This window comes from Euleptes europaea, chromosome 10, assembly GCF_029931775.1.
Source record: "Euleptes europaea isolate rEulEur1 chromosome 10, rEulEur1.hap1, whole genome shotgun sequence".
Lineage (NCBI taxonomy): Eukaryota > Metazoa > Chordata > Lepidosauria > Squamata > Sphaerodactylidae > Euleptes > Euleptes europaea.
The window spans coordinates 45,302,241-45,321,352 of record NC_079321.1 but is presented as its reverse complement, the minus strand read 5'-3'; the positions used below and the strand labels follow the sequence as shown (position 1 = coordinate 45,321,352).

Sequence of the window (19,112 nt, the reverse complement as noted above, 5' to 3'; positions counted from 1 at the left end):
TATTTTCTTGCAGAAAACCTTCCCCATTCCACATACAAGGATGATAAAGCAGAAGAGATTAGCATATAAGATTCCTTTTAAACTAGAGGTAGTAAAATATGCTAAGGAGCATGGAAACAGAGCAGCAGAGAGACATTTTGGGCCACCTCCAACTGAAAAAATGATAAGAGAGTGGAGGAAACAGGAGGATAAGCTGCAAAAAGCAGATAAAAGTAAGCACACTCTTCGTGGAAATGCTGCAAAGTGGCTACAGTTAGACGTGGCCATGAAAGAATGGATCACACGTCACTGGAATAATGGCCTCTCAGTCTCTACAAAAATGATAATATATGAAGCCAAACGCATTGCTTTAGAGAAAGGCATTCATGATTTTACTGGATCACCATCGTGGTGCTACAGATTTATGAAGCGATGTGGCCTTGCTATGCGCACCAAAACCAGAATTGCGCAAAGAATGCCAAAAGAATATGAATCTAAGATTCTGTCTTTTCATAAATTTGTAATTGATGCTAGGAAGAAATATGGGTTTGAAATTGGCCAGATTGGGAATATGGATGAAGTCCCGCTAACCTTTGATGTGCCATCTAATAGGACTGTTGATCTGAAAGGTGCCAAAACTATCACAGTGAAAACCTCTGGACATGAGAAAACCCATTACACAGTTGTGTTGTCTTGCTGTGCAGATGGCACCAAATTGCCACCCATGCTAATTTTCAAAAGGAAAACATTTCCAAAAGAAGTGATTCCAAGAGGAGTTGTTGTACATGTTCATGAGAAAGGCTGGATGGACGAAAATGGAATGAGAGTATGGGTTGAAAAAGTGTGGTCCAAACGTCCTGGAGGGCTTCTGAAAAAACCTGCCTTATTAGTACTAGACCAGTTTAGGGCACATATTAGTGAAACTACAAAAAAGTGCTTTAGAGAAGTGAAGACTCATCTAGCTGTAATTCCAGGAGGTCTTACCAGCCAGTTGCAACCTCTCGATGTTTCCCTCAACAAACCATTTAAGGTCTTCATGCGAGAAGAGTGGAACAAATGGATGGCTGCTGGTAATCATGATCTGACACCTACTGGACGAATGAAGAGGCCCACTATAACTCAAGTTTGTGAATGGGTGAAAACATCATGGCACTTGGTGAAGGAGGAAATCATTGCCCACTCATTCAAAAAATGTGGCATTAGCAATGCTTTGGACGGTCACGAAGATGATATCTTATTTGAAGATAGCAACGAAAGTGATGACAGTGATTGTGAGCAACTGAGCTTCCTAAATTCTGACTCTAGCGATGATGAGTTCTTGGGGTTCACAGAAGAGTAGAAGGGTACTCGAACCTTAAAGTGTCTCTTCATTTGTTAATGACAGTGATGATGGTTCTTAATGCCACTGTTGGCTGTTGTTCACTTTATATGGTTGAAATATTATTCTAATAGCTTATTAAATAGTTTAGTACACCATTTGTTTCAGAATATATTTTTTTCTTATTTTCCTCCTCTAAAAACTAGGTGCGTCTTATGGTCAGGTGCGTCTTATGGAGCGAAAAATACGGTAGTCTTCCAGGAATCTCCTTCATCATTCTCATAGGGGTGCCCTCTATTGTTAGAGGGGTTTTATAATGTTTGTTTAAAATGAGATCCTGGTGGCTTCTGGAGAACAATTGAACCAAACAGTCTCTGGGAACGTTGTTTTTAGCTGCAAAAGCAGAGTTAATCCTGTAAACTGTTATAATCATGCCTTCCACAACATCATCATCTTCTTGTAGAAATCCTGCCAGGAGTTCCTTTAAAAAATTTCTTAAATCTGTTTCTTCAGATTTTTCTCTCAAACCACGTATACGAATAGAATTTTCCTTTAAGTTCAAGCATTGCAATGTGGTCTTCCCTTTTCTCTTCTCTCTCCTGAGCTGCTTCTGTCGACATTTCCAGGTTGCCAATCCTCTTCTTGGTGTCTTTATTGTCCTGAGCACACTTTTGAAGTTTGGTCTCCATCTTATCCTGACGCACAGTCATAGCTGAAATGGAATCTTGCAAGGCAGCAATAGCATTTGTATTTTGAGAGATGGCTACAGTATTTTGACTCAGCTCTTGCTTCATTTCTGTTACCTCCTGAAATGTTTTTGTCAACAGTTCATGTAAAGAATTCAGAGTGACCTCAGGTTTTGATTTAGCAGCCATCTTCACAGCAATAGAGGTACTTGTTAAAGAAGGTGAAGTAGCTGGTGTTATACTGGAAGCTGAACCTCTACGTTGTTTAAGGGTTTGTTGCACTTGCAGTTGTTTAACGTCTTTAAAAAATTCTTTAGAGTGCTTTTCTCTTTTGTCTTTGTCTCCCATTGAACTTAAAACACAAGTCTGGCTGAGCTTTGTAATCCACAAAGGGGGGTGGGAAGATGGTGTTTTTTGTTTAGAACATCAGTTTGGGATCTTTATTGTGGATGAAAATCACACAGTTTGTAGTTCAAGCCTCAGAGAGGGCTTCCAGCACATTAACTTCTTTGCTTGATTATTTCATGCCAGTTCCTATCACCTTAGCTTTTGTATAGGTCTCAAGATCTGGCAATGCCTGGCAAAGTAATTTTGTGCTGCGCAACAGCTGGCAAAAAGCCCAGTTTCGGTTTGCATGCAGTTAGTAGAGTTATAGTCTGTAAAATCAGTGCTTTATCTTCCAAGAACAAAACTGTCAAACACCTCAGTTGTGACTTTGGTAAAATATTTTTAAAATAAAACAAAAAGACTTGCTGTTTTAATTGGAGATTCTCCTCCGCGTTTCCCGGCTGCTGTATGAAAATGGCGCCCGCTTCTCGGCTGCGCCCGTCAGAGCGACCGCTGCCGATTTCTCGGCGGCGATCTTTCAATGACAGGCAGCCCGCCGGCGCCCGGTCCAGCATCCCCTCTTGCGCCGAGGGGTGCCGCTTGCCAGATGGTAGGGGGCTGTTTTCCCAGCCCCCGGCCACTTTAAGCCAGCGCGCGACTTGCCGTGCGTTTCGCGGAGTTTCCCCTCCGACCTGGAAGTCTGAAATGTTGCATTCCTAACCTGTTGCCTGAGTTTTCTTTCCCAAATGTTCAAATCTTTTAACCTTGTATCATTTTTATTCTCTGTAAATCCAAGGAGGTTATATAGGAACCTAAAAAAGTAAACTAGCGAAATGCCACACTTTACCATTGTTCTACCAGGATAGTCATCTGGTCCTGGTTCAGTATGGTCTACTCTTTACAGTACAGAGAACTGACTGAAAATGGCTTGGTGATACTACTGTTACCAGACTTTTTTCTCACCCTTCTATCAAGATGCTCAGACTGGTATATTCCAGGCAATACTGCTTTATTCTCTTAACCTTAAGTGATTCTAAGTGAGGGGGAGACAGCCAAGAGACCTTGTCTAGCACATATTAATCGTACTGCAATGTGACACAACAGTCTAGTGAGGTGGATAGAAGACAGCTAAAATGAGTGTTTTGTGTCTTGCCCCACTTAGGTTTGGTAGGTTCAATTAATTGTTGCTGTTTCTTTAGGCTTATGGGATGTCTGCTTTACCTCTAAACCTGATAAAGGGACCAAGAAATGCTACTTATGAACGCCTGGAAAACACTGAAGATATTGAGGAGGTTGAGCAAAATATACAAAGGATTAAATCAAAGGTTTGTTGTCTTCAGCACTTATTTTTGAAAGCTTTTCCCTACAAAGTTTGTTTTTGCCTCTGCCTTTATTTTGATATCTTGGACAATGTGCAAGACTGGAAAATGGAAAAAACCCTTACATTGCACTGACAGTGTAAAAACAGAAAATCTGAGTTAGTTTGGTATTAATCTCCCCAGTCAAAATTAATGCTGACCATTAAAATCCTACCACTTTTTATATTCACAGCACTTTGAATGATCTGTAGTACTAGAATATCAAAGTTGTGGTATATTTAGAAGAATGTTATTTTAAAAGATACTGTTTTGCATGAGGCATGGTTTTGAATGAGGTAAAAAGATGCGAAGTATGATGATGAACTTCAAATGTGTCTCCCCCCCCCTCCCCTTTCCCATTAGTGTAAAGATGGTCGGCCTTTACCGACTCGGGACAGACGGGCACTGCAACAGCTTGAGGAGAGACTAAGAGGCCTTCGAAGAAGAGGGAGACATCTGGAATACATTGAGAAAAGCTGCTGGACAAGGTTCTGTGGAGCCATGAGGCCACTAAAAGTAAGGACCTGCTTTTTGAGAAACACAGTCCATATCCCATAAAATTTATAATTTGGAACTTAATAGTTCTATCTCTTTCCATTCCTCCCCCAAGTTACTCAAGCCATTAAGATGCAGCAACTGGTTAAAGAGACAAAGGATCAGAGTTGGAGCAGTTGCATTGGTGTCAGACAATATGTGTTCAGCTAGGAAATAGAAATATTGGCTATAAGACTGTTCAAAAGATTCTTTTGACTTTTTTCTTGGATAACTGTTTATGCTGCATAGAGTGGTGGAGTTCCAAGTATAATTTGTGAAATGGTGTGGAGGGTCAGCTAGTCAAAGGGAAACATCTCTCTTGTGGAGTGTAAATCCTTGGTCTACCTTAAAATTGCTCTTTGGATTCGTAGCTACTTCATGCAAGCTTTCTTGTTAGCCATTATTCAGGTCAAGGTATTCAGAAACACAGTACCTGCTACTGTTGCATATTCAGGTTGTCGGAAGCAGGATTAGTCTAGAACTGTTCAGAGCAAATTTCCCAGGACAGGTTATGCCAATTAAGATATAAATATGCCTGGAAGATGGATGTAAATGTTTCAATTTTACAGAATATTACACTTGGGCTGCCTACATTTAGGGCTGATCATTGCTCTGTTTTGGGAGAACTCATCCACTTGGGCTGGAGAAAATGAACAAAATGTACTGTGTAGTACATTTGCTCAGATCATAAGTTGTATGGCTGCCCAAGCGAATGTCTTGGCCTCCCCCAAGGCAGCCTGCCATGCCTTCTGAAATTCTGCTTCTGTAGGTTAGTGGAAACCCAAGAATACCATGGGGGCCAAACGGGAGTCTTCAGTGGGGTGGAGGGATCATGAGAAGTACTCCCCACTCTTCCATGGGTAGAACTGCAAGAAAGGGTGGTTAATTTATAAGACAAGTTTAGTGTAAACTAATATTTCATAGAATCATAGAGTTGGAAGAGACCACCAGGGTCATCTAGTCCAACCCCCTGCACAATGCTGGAAATTCAGAACTACCTCCCCCACGCACCCCAGTGACCCCTACTCCATGCCCACAAGATGGCCAAGATGCCCTTCCTCTCATGATCTGCCTGAGGTCAAAGAATGAGCATTGCTGACAGATGGCCATCTAGCCTCTGCTTAAAAACCTCCAGGGAAGGAGAGCTTACCACCTCCCGAGGAAGCCTGTTCCACTGAGGAACCGCTCTAACTGTTAGAAAACTCTTCCTAATGTCTAGGCGGAAACTCTTTTGATTTAATTTCAACCCGTTGGTTCTGGTCCGACCTTCTGGGGCAACAGAAAACAACAAACAAATTTAATAACACATTTCTGAGCACGAGGTTGTGCTTGTTGGGTCTTGTGAGTTTTTCAGCTCATTACATACACTGTATTTCAGTCATTTTTTTCTTTGTAGTTAAAGAACTTTATATGTCGTATTGCTAAAAGCAAGATGTACAAATTAGAAGAATTACTGCTACAGTATTCTAGGTAACTGTGGCATGCTAGACTTTGATGCTTAGTTGGAAGTAAATTCCGTTGATGTACTTGCGAAAAAAGTCTCCCTGAAATATGCTTAGGAGTGTGGCTACTGAAATTTGTGCAGTGCCACAGGCTCAGATTTTATTTAGCTACTATATAAACTAACTTGGAAATGGGAGCAAGATTTATGGTTGAAGTTACTGATAAAATTGGACAAATAGTGAATCAAATTAAGACAAGTAGACAGTTGGAGAAATGTTCGAATGGACTTGTGGGATGAACAAATAAGCAGCAAATTGAATTTAGTGTCTGAAAAACCAAGGCATGAATGCAGAGAAACTAAGGCATGTAGTAGAACGCAGAAGAAGCAAGAGCCCAAAGAGACGCTAGCAACTTTAAAAAGCAGGATTGCACCTGAACAACAAAAAATAACTACTACTTGTAGTTAAATTCTGTAATTGTATGCCTCTTTCAGTATATCATCATTATTTTTTCCACCAGAATCATGGTCATTTTGGATATAAAAACATGCTGAAGTAAACTTTACTTGCAGCCTTTTGGTTATTTCTGCAGAGTACTTTTCTGTTTGAAACTGAGATTAAATTCAAAAGATGTAACTTGATAATTTCTATGACATCTCTGTATCTCCAAGTACACATGATGTGCATCTGAGATATCCCATAAAAAACCCAGCTTTTTTCCCCTCCAGGGCAAAAGCAAAAAGGCATACATGCCTGCAACAATCACTGGTCAGTGCCTCCCATGCCAAGAACCAATACAAGCCCAGCAGAACCAAAGCAGAGCCTAGGAATCCCAGCAGAACTACAAGTCAACGAGGCAAGACCAACAAAACCAGTGTCAAACCACAGAATCCCTGCAGAACAAAATCAAGTGGGGAGGCACTTTTGCAAGGCCAACAGAACCAATGTGTAACAGAGAAGCCCAGCGGAAGAACCCAGGGCCAATGTGGCAGTGCAGACTAAACAGAACCAGTGTTAAACGAGAGAATCCTTGAGGTTTGTTTAGAACCAAGGGCAATCCACAGACACCTAGCAGAACTATCTTAAGCACAGGGGGACATTTTAACAAGCCCAGTCTGCCTGCTGGGCAATCCTGCCCTTGATGTGCACGTCACACATGGTCACCAGCATGTAGACCACCTGCTAGGTGAGAGGCTGAAGGCAGGACTCGATGCCTTCTTGCATCTTTTGCACTAGTGCACACATTGCTGGAAGCAAGTCTGCGCATCCTCCAGCTGGCCCCCAAAACGCGGCCATCTTCTCACAAGCCATTTAGGAGTGACAAGAGCCAGGGTTGCCATGTCAGATGAGAGCAACTGCGTATAGTCCTTCAAGGACTTAAGGACCTCCACAGTCTAAGAGATAGTTATCCACTCATCGTGGTTGAGCTGGCTCTCCTCCCACAGTACCTTCCAGCGCATTGCTCAGATATGCCAGCAGCCCGACACAAAGGCCTTAGGAGGCCGACAAAGGCCGTCGCAGGAGCCTGGAAGGAGCCCCCCGGCGTGAGTGGCCCCAGTGACTGCATGCAGGCCTGGATGCCGGTACCTGGCCGCGGCAGCGCTTGGCCCGGACGCGGTCGCAGCCTCCCGCCGGATGGCGGCACAGGCCACAGTGGTGAGCCGGGAGGCGTTTCGGTGCCCTGGGAGGCGATCCTGGGGCGTCACGGCGCTCCTGAGCCGTTTTGGCTCAGGAACGCCCTTTTTTTGGCAAGATACACCAGGTTTTTTGCACCGGGCGGAGGCAACGCCGCTAGTTTGCCTCCTAAACCCAGAGCAGGCATTCCTTTCAGGAATGTGCTGTTCGTCTCACAGATCAAGGGGGTCAGGGTTCTCTTCTTCACCACCAAATGCTCAAGAATGGCATAGGTGGAGTTCCAGGGAGTGCTGACATCTCAGATCAGGGGGTGCTCTGGCACGCCTGTCAGCGTCTGCTTCTCACGCAGCTGATAAGTATCCTTCATGCTGCACAAGAAATGACTTGTGATTTTATAATTTTATCTTCTTTTAGAACTTTTACATAGTGGGGCCTTTTTGCATAAGGCTATTTTTGTTTTGTTTCTCCATTTCTTGTTGGAAGATTGAGTATTCATAACATGATATGTGTTCATGTGTCTGCTGCATGTACCCATACCATACAATTATATCAGTTTCAAAGAAAAGTGCTTTTATTTCAAGTTGTAGGCATGGTTTTCTTGCAAAGAAGTTATGTAGAAAAATACATGCGAAGGACCTTGGTTACTAAGGATACCACTTACACTGTTGGTTGCTGTTATCTTTCAAACTAAGCAAGCGGATCTATCACCAGCATTCCCAGAATGAGGAGCTGTGTCAATTGTTTGCTCTGTTAACATTTGTGTTTAATGTACAGCACAGTTGTAAAAGCTGGCAAGAATTGGAAGTATCTGTATTTCAACAGGAAGTTCCCTCAGGCCAAAATGCTCCTGTATTAACAGGAATTATGTTTCTTGAAGAGTGACTGACAGGTCTTGTGGAAACATGGCTATTTAATAAGCTGCCAGAACTTATTTTTTCTATTTGACCACAGATATTAAATGACTTCTGGTTATAAAAAGTTAGGTTTTGGGCAGCATACTGACTAGTTGTTCAGTTCTTCTCTGCTTTTTAAGAGCTTCCTCTGAAAAATTAAGTAACAAAGGCCTCTTTTAAGAAGGGGGGGAGATCTGTGGTTATACCTGCTCAGAGAAGATTGCTTTTAAAGGAAATTCAGGTTTGACATGATTTGACTTGACTTGACTTTCAATGCATGCTGCCATTGCTTTTTCCATAGGTATTTTCTTTGTTTCACAGTTGTATTTGTTCTGTTGAGTAGATCTCCTGAACTGAAAAACAGTTTACAAGACAGAGTTTCTTAAATTAGTGACCAGTTGTACCAAATATTTATATATGTGGGCAGCAGCCGTCATATGCGCCATGTACAGAAGGTATATTTTAACTAAACAGCATGACTTTACTGCTAATTTTAATTGCCTGATGTCGATCTGACTTGTCTGTAGAAGTAAAATTTATGGAGTGTTCTCTGCTTATTATATTTCTCTGGAGAATTTAAGCCACTTGTGGTAGAAAGTGAAATAATTCATTGTGCGCCATTATATCATTGCAGCCCTTAGACAAGTAACTTTAAGACCCTTGCTTGCTTTTCTTTGAAAGATCAGTCTTCTCTTACGAGGGAAACGGTGCTCAACATGGCAGAAACAGAACACAAGATGAGGGAAGGGAGTTGCTCTTGCTGGATCAGGGGAGTGCTGTGGACATATTTTATCTCAGTTTCAGTAAGGCTTTTGATAAGGTTCCACATAATATTCTTGTTGACAAGTTGGTAAAATGTAGTTTAGATTCTACTACTGTTAGGTGGATCTGCAACTAGTTGACAGATCGCACCCAAAAAGTGCTTGTTAATGGTTCCTCATCCTCTTGGAGAAGAATGACAAGTGGAGTGCCTCAGAGATTTGCCCTGGGCCCTGTGTTGTTCAACATCGTTATAAATCATATGGATGAAAGAATAGAGGGCATGCTTATTAAATTTGCAGATGATACTAAATTGGGAGGTGTAGCAAATATGGTAGAAGACAGAGCCAGGATACAGGATGATCTTGACAGGCTGGAAAACTGGGCTTAAAGTAATGAAATGAATTTCAGTGGAGACAAATGTAATGTTCTGCATTTAGATAGGAAGAATGCATAATTATAGGATGGGGGAGACTTGTCTTGGCAGTAGTATGTGCAGGAAAGATCTAGGGGTCTTAGTAGACCATATACTGAAGTATAGTGTCCAGATCATGCAAAGTGGTGGTATTGCTTTACTCTGCTCTAGTTAGACCTCGCCTAGAGTATTGTGTTCAGTTTTGGGCACCACAATTTAAGAAGGATATAGACAAGCTGGAATGTGTCCAGAGGAGGGCAACAAAGATGGTGAGGGGTTGTACTGGAAATGTTTATTATGGAACTCAGTCATCATAAATAAGTTAGTATGCAATTATAAATGAGATTGAATACTAAATCTAACTAAGATAGAATACTATCTTGGTTAGATTTACTATGCAAGTGCAAAGTATACATGGAAATGAAAATGCTCAGATACAAGATTATACTGAAAAAGCTTATTATGCTTCTCTTTGAACACAAATAAATTTGTTAGCAATTACAAATGGATTAATATGATTTAGTATAGACTAGCTTTATTATGCAAATGTAAAGAATATATACTATGAGATGAATGATCATATAAAAAGTAGTATGTACAATATCTTAAAATTAGATCAGCATATTATAGGGTAGAGTATAAGATGAAAAAATTCTATACATTCACCCAACTAAAGCTTATTTTGGTATATTGTTTTAATATTTGTATTGTGTTGTTTTTGTTCTGTTGTAATGTATTGCTTGTTTGTATTTTAATGGTTAGAAAATTTAATTAAAAAAAAAGATGGTGGGGAGTCTGGAGAACAAGTCGTATGAGAAAAGGTTGACAGAGCGGTTCCTCAGTGAACCAGGCTTCCCGGGAGGTGGTGGGCTCTCCTTCTATGGAGGTTTTTAATCAGAAGCTAGATGGCCATCTGTCAGCAATGCTGATTCTGTGAATTTAGGCAAATCATGAAAGGGAGGGCAGGAAGGGTTGCATCAGGGTTTGGCTCTCGTAGCCCTCTCTTACATGCCCAGGGAAATGCCAATCGCTACTTTGGGATCAGGAAGCGATTTCCCTGGCCAATCTGGCCTGTAGGAAAATCCTGGAGGGGTTTTGTTTTTTGGCTATCTTGTGGGCATGGAGTAGGGTTCATGGGGAGGTAGTTGTGAATATCCTGCATTGTGCAGGGGGTTGAACTAGATGCCCCTGGTGATCCCTTCCAACTCTATGGTTCTGTGGTTCTATGATTCTATAATTGTTTGTCTTGTAGATTGTCTGGGGGGTGTTTTTCATCCTCGTGGCCCTGCTGTTCACAATCTCTCTCTTCTTGTCAAAGTAAGTATGTTTCTTGTACCTGAAGTCTTGACTACATGTGTTAATCATACTTGAAAAGTGAAGTTTATAGCTGTAGATGTGAAGAAACTCCTGGTTGAACTACATTAAAAGTGTTTTGCGTCAGCCTGACTCTTCCCCCCACCCAGCTTTCCAACTCCTGGAGAGGGAGGAGAGTGTGATTTCCCCCTTCCCTCCACAGCCTCCTTGACCCACATGGCTAACAGTCCTACAGCCACAGGAATAAATTTAAAATTGAGAAAGGCCGAATATAAATAAATTAAGAAGAAGGGTTGGTTTTTATATGCCGACTTTCTCCACCACTTTCCACAAAATCCCAGATTCTTGGGACCTAGAACATTTAGGTGGTGTATATATATATTTATACATAAAAGGTTACCAAAATGAAATCCTTTAAGCAACAAAATCTGAAAATTGTTACAAGGGTTAATATCTAAAACTTGTACTTCAACATTCAAGTCTACAGTAATAAAAATCGTCAAACCTCCACTGCCCCGACCTTTTAAGTGGGTTTTGGTTGCAGGCACAGAGAAGGCCCTGTAACCCTGAATATCAGGGAAGTCATGCTCCAAAGACCAGGTTTCCTGCAAGAACAAGATGTCATGCTCTTTCAGGAAAGTTTAAAAATCCGAATCATGGAATTTGTTCCTCCAGCCCCCAATGTTCCAAGACAGGAGCTTTAGTTGTCAGGCCACTGTCAAGATCTTATTTAAGTCACCCTCCACATCCAGAAAAACGCAACAATTTTTAGATGGGACTGGAGACTCAATTCGTATCTCCTTCATGTTCTTTAGGTTGTTATGGGCCAAATTAGATTCAACTTCCATCCGGTGGGCAGTAGAGCAGCTATCATCTCTCTCTCTCAAGTTTAGTACCTCTGGGACCAAGGTCACTGGGACAGAAGGCTTTGATGTGCTTGCCGTGGAAGTATTATTATTTATAGGTTCCAGAGAGGCTTGTAAAATTGAATCTGTTTTATTGGCACTCAGAAGTTTAAGTCTTAATTGGTCCAGTCTATTAGTGATCTTTGTTTGTTCTGTGTGAGGGAGACCTGAATAAGAGTTTAAAAGTTCTTCTTCTATTGAGTTTTCTAATGAGGAATCTTCTGGGTCCAAGATACGTTGGTTAGGTAGATCAGTCCACTGTATCAGATCTTGTTGCTGCTGGTATTCAGGCAGATGTCCCACTGGCGCTGTATCAGTATCCTTCGATGATTTCAGGTATTTAGAGTCTTGGTATTTTGGCAACAGAGGTGATAAAACTAAGTTGTTAAAAACACGTGCTGGAAATATCCCTTTATGGTACAGAAAAGATTTCTGACGAAGCAGCAAAGTAGCAATCCTAGGACTATCAAAAGTGAGTAAAATTCTTTGTGCCTGATTTGAGTTGTGGAGTGATTCTATCGATTTTAGATCGACTGAGGATAAACACTTGCCAAATAAAGCTCTTAAGTGGTGAGTAACTAGTCGTTTAGATTTCCATGATGGCATCTGGCCTCTGTAACCACAAACAGTTATGCACACCTTGCATGGCTGCAGTTCTTCACCACTTAAGGAAGAATCAAACCGGCTTACAATCACCTTCCCCTCCCCTCCCCACAACAGACACCCTGTGAACTAACTAGGGCTAAGACACTGTGACTAGCCCAAGGTCACCCAGCTGGCTTCATGTGTAGGAGTGTGGAAACCAACCCAGTTCACCAGATAAGCATCCACCGCTCATGTGGAGGAGTAGGGAATCAAACCCGGTTCTCCAGATTAGATTCCACCGCTCTTAACCTCCATAAATAAATAAATGGGGGCTGCTAGGGGAAGGTGAGCATGGGTAGGAGCCATGATCTTTGGATATTGCTGATTCCAACTCCTTGAATGCTGAAAGCCCTGTGCTACCAGGTAGCTCCAGCCCTGCCTTTTAATTGGCTCTCAAGCCTTAAAGATCCTGGGCAGCTCTTTTGAGGCTTGAGCACTGATTGGTCAGGCAGGGTTTTCGGCACTCAAGAGCTAGCTGACCTAGAAGCTGTAGCCCAGCAGGCAGGACCGTTAGCTATGAGAGCCACCTCTTGTTTCCTAAGGTTACTGATGTCCAGAAGGGACATTGGGATTTCAAGCACCAGAACTGATTTTCGAGGTGACCTGGAGCTCTTATTTGTTAAGCCTTGAATTAAGTAAATATTAAGCCATTTAATCTCTTTAATGTCCTTATTTATTGCGTTTGCTACCTTGCCTGCTGACGTTCATGAAGATAGTTTAAATTAAAGGAAAATAGCCTAAAAATGATCAAACTTGATTTGACGAACTGAAGAGCATGTTAGATGCCTATTCCCTTTTCTAATAACTATAGAGATATAAGAGTGTGTGTGTGTGTTGTACGTTGGTGGGTACCCGTTGCCTTTAATTAAGTGACCTACCGTTTGCAGAAAATTTAGTAACAGATGCCAGTGACATAAAGGGAATATTTCTGCCTCGTCAGAAATGTAGGGGACATTGATGGAAGTGTGGGTGGCAATAGATAGGATGTTGGATCTACAACAGAAACTTTGAAAAAAAGGAAGGGAGGGCACGGAATACAGAAATGTTGATGCACTTCCATTCTTCTTTATGTGCTCCTCGTAACATGTCCTCACAATTCTTCACTGCCATAATTTGGAAGCATTTCAACAATATGATCAGTTTTCTGTTTCCAATACGCTGTTTGTCCTGGGCTTCTGTGTTGGGGAGAGGGGTGTCTTTCGGTTATGAACATCAGTTGCCTGGAACATTTTTGGAAGTTTACAGCTTCACCCCTGTACAACTGAGAGAGTGGAATTGAAGTTGTTTAGATTGGTCATGCAACATAAATAAAGAATTTTAAGAGTGCAAAATCCTGTATGGAATAAATACATATAGGACTTTAACAGTACAGTCTTAACCGTTAGCTGGGTGTAAGTCCCATTGAGTATACCTGAGTAGGACTCTGAGTAGACTTGCTTAGGAGAACACTGCAAATTTCGGTGTGTGTGTGTGTGTGTGTGTTAAAAAATGCAGCGGACACTGAATTCAGGCAATAACTTTCTATTTCTCAAATTATTACAGCTTGGATAAAGCATTGCATTCGGCTGGCATAGATTCAGGATTTCTGATTTTGGGAACAAATTTGACCAATCCACTGAATATGCTTTTACCTGTTCTACAAACTGTAAGTAAAAGATATAGGAACTTGTAAAGATGTAATGGGTGATTCTCCAGTGTGAGAAAATTTAAGGTGTTTGCATCAAAGAGCTTTCAGATATGTTTCTTCAAGAGACTCTCACTAAAGTGTGGTGAGCATTATATAGAAATTCTTAGATTGATTTAAAAATTATGTAGACATCTCACAATTTAAGAAGCAAGGTTGTAGCAGTATCACTAGAAATGCCTGTCTTCTGGATTGGCAGAATATTGCTTTAAATAATGGTGGAAAGTATATAATCAAGAAAGGAGAAATGTTGAGTCAAGATATCACTTCGATCTGTATTTATGAGTCTCACCAGAATGCATTCAGTAGATGAATTTGCAGTAGAAAGTACTATCACTCTCTGTAGTGGCTTTTAACAATAGATCTGTTTTTAGTGTAATCTATATACCCCATTTCAGAAGTGAATATAGGGGCGATGATGTATGTTGACTATGTATCAGTAGTTATAACTGCAATTGCTGATGGGCAATGAATCAGTAGAGAGTCATCAATAATATAAAACTCAAAAATGAGGATGTGCTGGATCTGCTTAGTACTCAAGAAACATATTTTTCAAGCCAAGTAATCAGAGATAAATTGCTATATCCTTTGGGATGCTGGGAAGGCAATGGTAAACAGTGTTCTTATTAGGAAGGAAGTTTAAATAGAAAAAGACATGAAGAATAACTTATTTTACAAATTTAGATATTGCAGAACAGCAACATCATACATGACTTGAAGATGTGCAGATACGAGTTCTGTCTCTTCCTGCAAAACACTTTTAACAACCATAATAATCCAGTAAACTTCTAGGGCTGAATCCTATTCTATGACAAATAGACAAATTTTACTACAGTGACTATTGCCACCTCCCAGATGTGGGTCCCTAAACCCCCTTCTCTCCAAAGTCCCCCACCCCAGAGCAATGCATGAAAGAGAAATCAGCCCCTTCCCTTGCTTAAGCGTGATGCAGAATTGCACCCCTTTATATGGAGGTTAGAATTTGAGTTGAAGGGAAATCTTGTGCTGCAATAGGGAGAGATCTGACTGAAAGCTTCCCTTTCTACCGTATTATTCAGCCTCTTCTCCGGGAATTGGATAAGTGTCTAAAATTTATTTTAAAGTTGAATTAATTTAATCCTACTATCTCAACAGTTGAGTCAAGGCCATAGAACACATGCCTGACTAACAGCTATTAGGACCCGTGTACATCTTTTAGTCTTTCTGGTTATGGAAGCACTTTGGAGTGAAGGCATAATTTTGCATAATTAAATACTACAGTATGCCCTACTTCTTGAATGCAGCTTTCTACAGACAGTGAAGAAGTGTAGCCTAGCATCGTTCCTCAGTATGTTCAGCATTTTGAGTGTCATGGATTTGGGCTTCATTCAAACATGCACATCCCAGATAGAGGATTTTTCCAAATGAGTAGGTTGTCTTGCAGATCTCCAGTGTCATAAAATTCTTTGACGCTCCACCCTACAATTGATGAAAGATGTGGTAAAATCTATGTCAATCTATAGCTTTAACTTCAAGAGGGTTTTGTCCACATTAGGCCACTGATTTTTGCTGCTATCTTTACTTATATTTTGGGGACGGAACTTTCCATCATCTTGAACTGCATTTTGCTGCATGAAGATGATTGCAAACCAAAATGTCTGGCTAGCAGTTTGCTTGTGTAGACAGTAGTTGTTATTGCTGCTCAGGTACTTTGTTATTCTCTTCTGTTCGCAGCTGTCTTTATTTAACTTCCCTGGTAGTAAATGTTATATCTCATGCTAGCGCAATAACCTCAATAAACCAGTTTTAATAGAATGTAGTTCTGAAATAGCTGGCTGTTGGATATTACATTTATATCTTCATTTCTAGACTGATATTTGGAAATATTAACCTATTCTACCTGAATTTGTTCAGTCTTAATTAGGGCAACATTCTGTGCTCATTAACAAGTTATATAACCATACTTGCTCTTTATGGGGGAAATTGTTTTGCAAATAGAAACACAGCCAGTTAATGCAACTTGAACTTACACACATTTTGTCCTCTAGGTCTTCCCTCTTGATTACATCCTCATTACTACTATTATCATGTACTTTATCTTCACTTCAATGGCCGGAATTCGAAACATGGGCATATGGTTCTTCTGGATAAGGGTAAAATAGTTGTTTTATTTATTATACCTCTATCTCACCTTTCCTATAAGGGAGCTCAGTGTGTTGTGTCAATACTTCAGTTAATAAAAAAGTGTAAATGAATATAAGAGAGTATATTAAGAGCTACTATGTTCAGTTCTTAAGACGAAATTGGTCAAACACCAACTCACTCAGCTCTTTATAAATGGGGGAAGGCCTTTAGCTCTGATGACCGCTTTCAATTAGAAAAAATTACTGCATATATCTGTGTAATAAATTGCCTTTTCATGCAAACATGTCAGCCTGTCTGGGTCATGCTTTCTATCACAGTTCATTTCCAATTGTGTGTGCTTCAGAGTTAGTTTTACTGCATAGATTCTGCTGTAGCAAGTTTAACTATATTAAATGCAGATTTCTTTTCCTACAAGGCTGCTTTGAAGAACAGTAGCTTTTAAAAATTAACATTTTAAATATTTAAACGAAGCATCTTATCTCTGATTAAAATTGATTTTTGCTTGTTAAAAAAAAGAGAGAAAAGATCAGTGCGTGGGCTGTCTCTGTTCCTGGGATTTATTTTCCATTATTGGGGTTCTGTGTGTTAGGCTTCTTTTGCCGCCTTAGCACTCATCAGCTTGTAATCCCTTCAAGGCCCCTCTAATTTTGAAATCATACCTTCTTGCTTCCCCAAAGAGTTATTAGTACTGTATTGTTTCATCGTGGCTAAAGCTGCCGATGTACCATGAGTCATTAGCACTTCGTGGTGTTCAGATACTGTTTGCCGAAATGGAGTAATTTGTGACACCGTAAATCTCATAAACTCCATTCTATCACAACTGGTGTTCCAGGGGAAGAGGCTGCCAGGTTCATTGTTAGGGCATATTGACATGATAGGGGTGATCTTTGTTCCTTCATGTTGGCCATCTTTGGCTCCACCTAAGTCTCCTGTTCCCCTTAAATGACTTCACAGGTCCTCCCTTCTGGCCTTTTTGTCAGGAATTCCTTCCCCAAAAAACTGTGCAGTGTCACGGTCTCCTCTTCCATCCTACCCTACATACTGTTTGTGAGGCATTTGGATATTTAATGTAGTCCTCATCTCTCTCTCTCTCCCATTCACACACACACACACACACACACATATTTTGCTCATATCCATTCCTTGCCAGAGTTCTTTCTCATGTCCTCTTACTTTGCTCTCTCTCCAACTATTAAAATTTGTGTCCTTGCCCTCAAAGAGTTTACCGTTTATTTTTTACGTTGGGTCTCTAAAGTATCATGGACATATGTAACACAGTCCATAATAATAAAAAAGCAGTAGTAAATTTGAACATGAACACAAGTTAAATGTAAAGCATTAAAAGGTTTATAATGTCAAAATTAGTAATTTGGACTATAGACTTTGTTCTTAAAGAAGAGATCCTTGTACAACTGTATCTTGGTGAAATTCCAGTACCATTAACTTCATTTTTATATTTGCTTTTAGCTGTATAAGATCCGGCGGAATAGGACACGGCCTCAAGCACTTCTCTTTCTTTGCATGATACTGTTATTGATTGTTCTCCACACCAGCTATATGATCTACAGCCTTGCTCCTCAGTATGTTATGTATGGAAGCCAAAAGTACCTAATTCCGGTAAGATGTCTCGTATGGGGGAACTTGTGTTTTCCAAGTGCATTTTGAGCATGTTACCTGGAAGCAATCCCATTGTTTTCAAGTAATATGTTTGGCATGGGGATTTGTGACACTTATGGTGTGGTGGTGAGTGTCGGACTAGTATCTGGGAGAACCAGGCTTGAATCCCCACTCCACCATGGAAATTTGCTGGGTGACCTTGGGCCAGTCATACACTCTCAGTCTAACCTGCATCTCAGGGTTGTTGTGAGGATAAAATGGAAGAGAGGAGAGCAATGTAAACTGCTTTGGTTCCCTGTTGGGAAGAAAGGTGACTCATAACTCCTAACAGTTAGGAGACATCATACCACCAAACTCAGGCCAAGCTGAGGGATACAGCCACTTCATATAACCCAATTTGTTTGTAGAAAACTTTGTCTCAGTGGGCCTATGTAGAATCTGGAACGCATGGAGAGAATCCTATGATTATTTCAGCATCGACTTCTGCAAATTGACTAATGTTGTACTTCCAGAAAGCTGCAAAACGAATGATTGAAAAGCATGGAGAATCTAGTGCATTGGTTTGTGCTACAGTCATATATATACTGTTGAGAGAGAGCATGTGAGAAGCTTCCTCCAAAATCATCTTATTCCATTAATTAAGCAACATTCCAGCATGTCACATACTTTTCATGTACCTAATGGCTAGTTTAGTTTGATTGTGATGCTGTACGGCATTCTCCTTATTGAATCTGTTGGGAATGAAACAAGTGTGGTATTTATGTATATGGCTGTGTGCACTTATTCTGGCAGCCAGAACAGCTGGAAATAATGTAGCATCTAGATTAAGGAGGTGGTAGGTTAGCGTGATTCCAGATGGGCAGCATCTTTTGAGTTTTAAGAAAACAGCCTAGTCTGATGGAGTGTGTCTGGAATCTTATGCAAAATAATTCTGCAGTTTAAATGCTGGTTTGAACAGTTCCTTTGCTTCCCCTAGTCACGAGAATGGGCTTTACAATGTCCTAAAGCTCTCGTTTTTTTGGTTTCTGATACCAGATTTTGCCCATTTCAACACCATCTTCCCAACCAGGAAGTTACATACTTTTTTGTCCTAAAATTGAAAACTAGAGTTTCTCAAGAAGGTAAATTCAGAACCTTGCATTTGAGCGCCATTGTGGTGTATACACAGTTCCACTTACACAGCTTGAAAATACTGTTAAAGTTTCTGGTTGCCCTTTCAACTAAAGCGTACATCAACTGTCATGAACCCTAGGTTAAGAAAGATGAATCATCATGAATGGGGGGGGTACGTTTACCATGATTTAGACAGCTTGCTAATAGTAAATGTTGTGCAGATGGTCCACATTAGCTAGTTTTTGCTCTCCTGATACTAAAGCTTTTGACGAAGTCCCCTACCAAAGACTGCTAAGCAAATTTCATAGTCATGGGATGGGATAGGACAAGTTCTCTTATGGATTGACAGCTGGCTGAAAAATAG

The 19,112-nt window shown here is 40.7% G+C and overlaps 1 protein-coding gene across 1 annotated transcript in view; it reads left to right on the top strand.

Annotated features, from left to right (window-relative positions):
- Positions 1–19,112, top strand: part of LMBRD1 (LMBR1 domain containing 1) — an 81,303-nt gene that overhangs the window by 42,405 nt on the left and 19,786 nt on the right. Inside the window, exons 8-13 of the mRNA XM_056856248.1 lie at positions 3,510–3,635; positions 4,032–4,184; positions 10,599–10,663; positions 13,753–13,855; positions 15,922–16,026; positions 17,486–17,635. Of these exons, the coding sequence (XP_056712226.1) occupies positions 3,510–3,635; positions 4,032–4,184; positions 10,599–10,663; positions 13,753–13,855; positions 15,922–16,026; positions 17,486–17,635 (702 nt within the window). The remainder of the gene's footprint in view (positions 1–3,509; positions 3,636–4,031; positions 4,185–10,598; positions 10,664–13,752; positions 13,856–15,921; positions 16,027–17,485; positions 17,636–19,112) is intronic.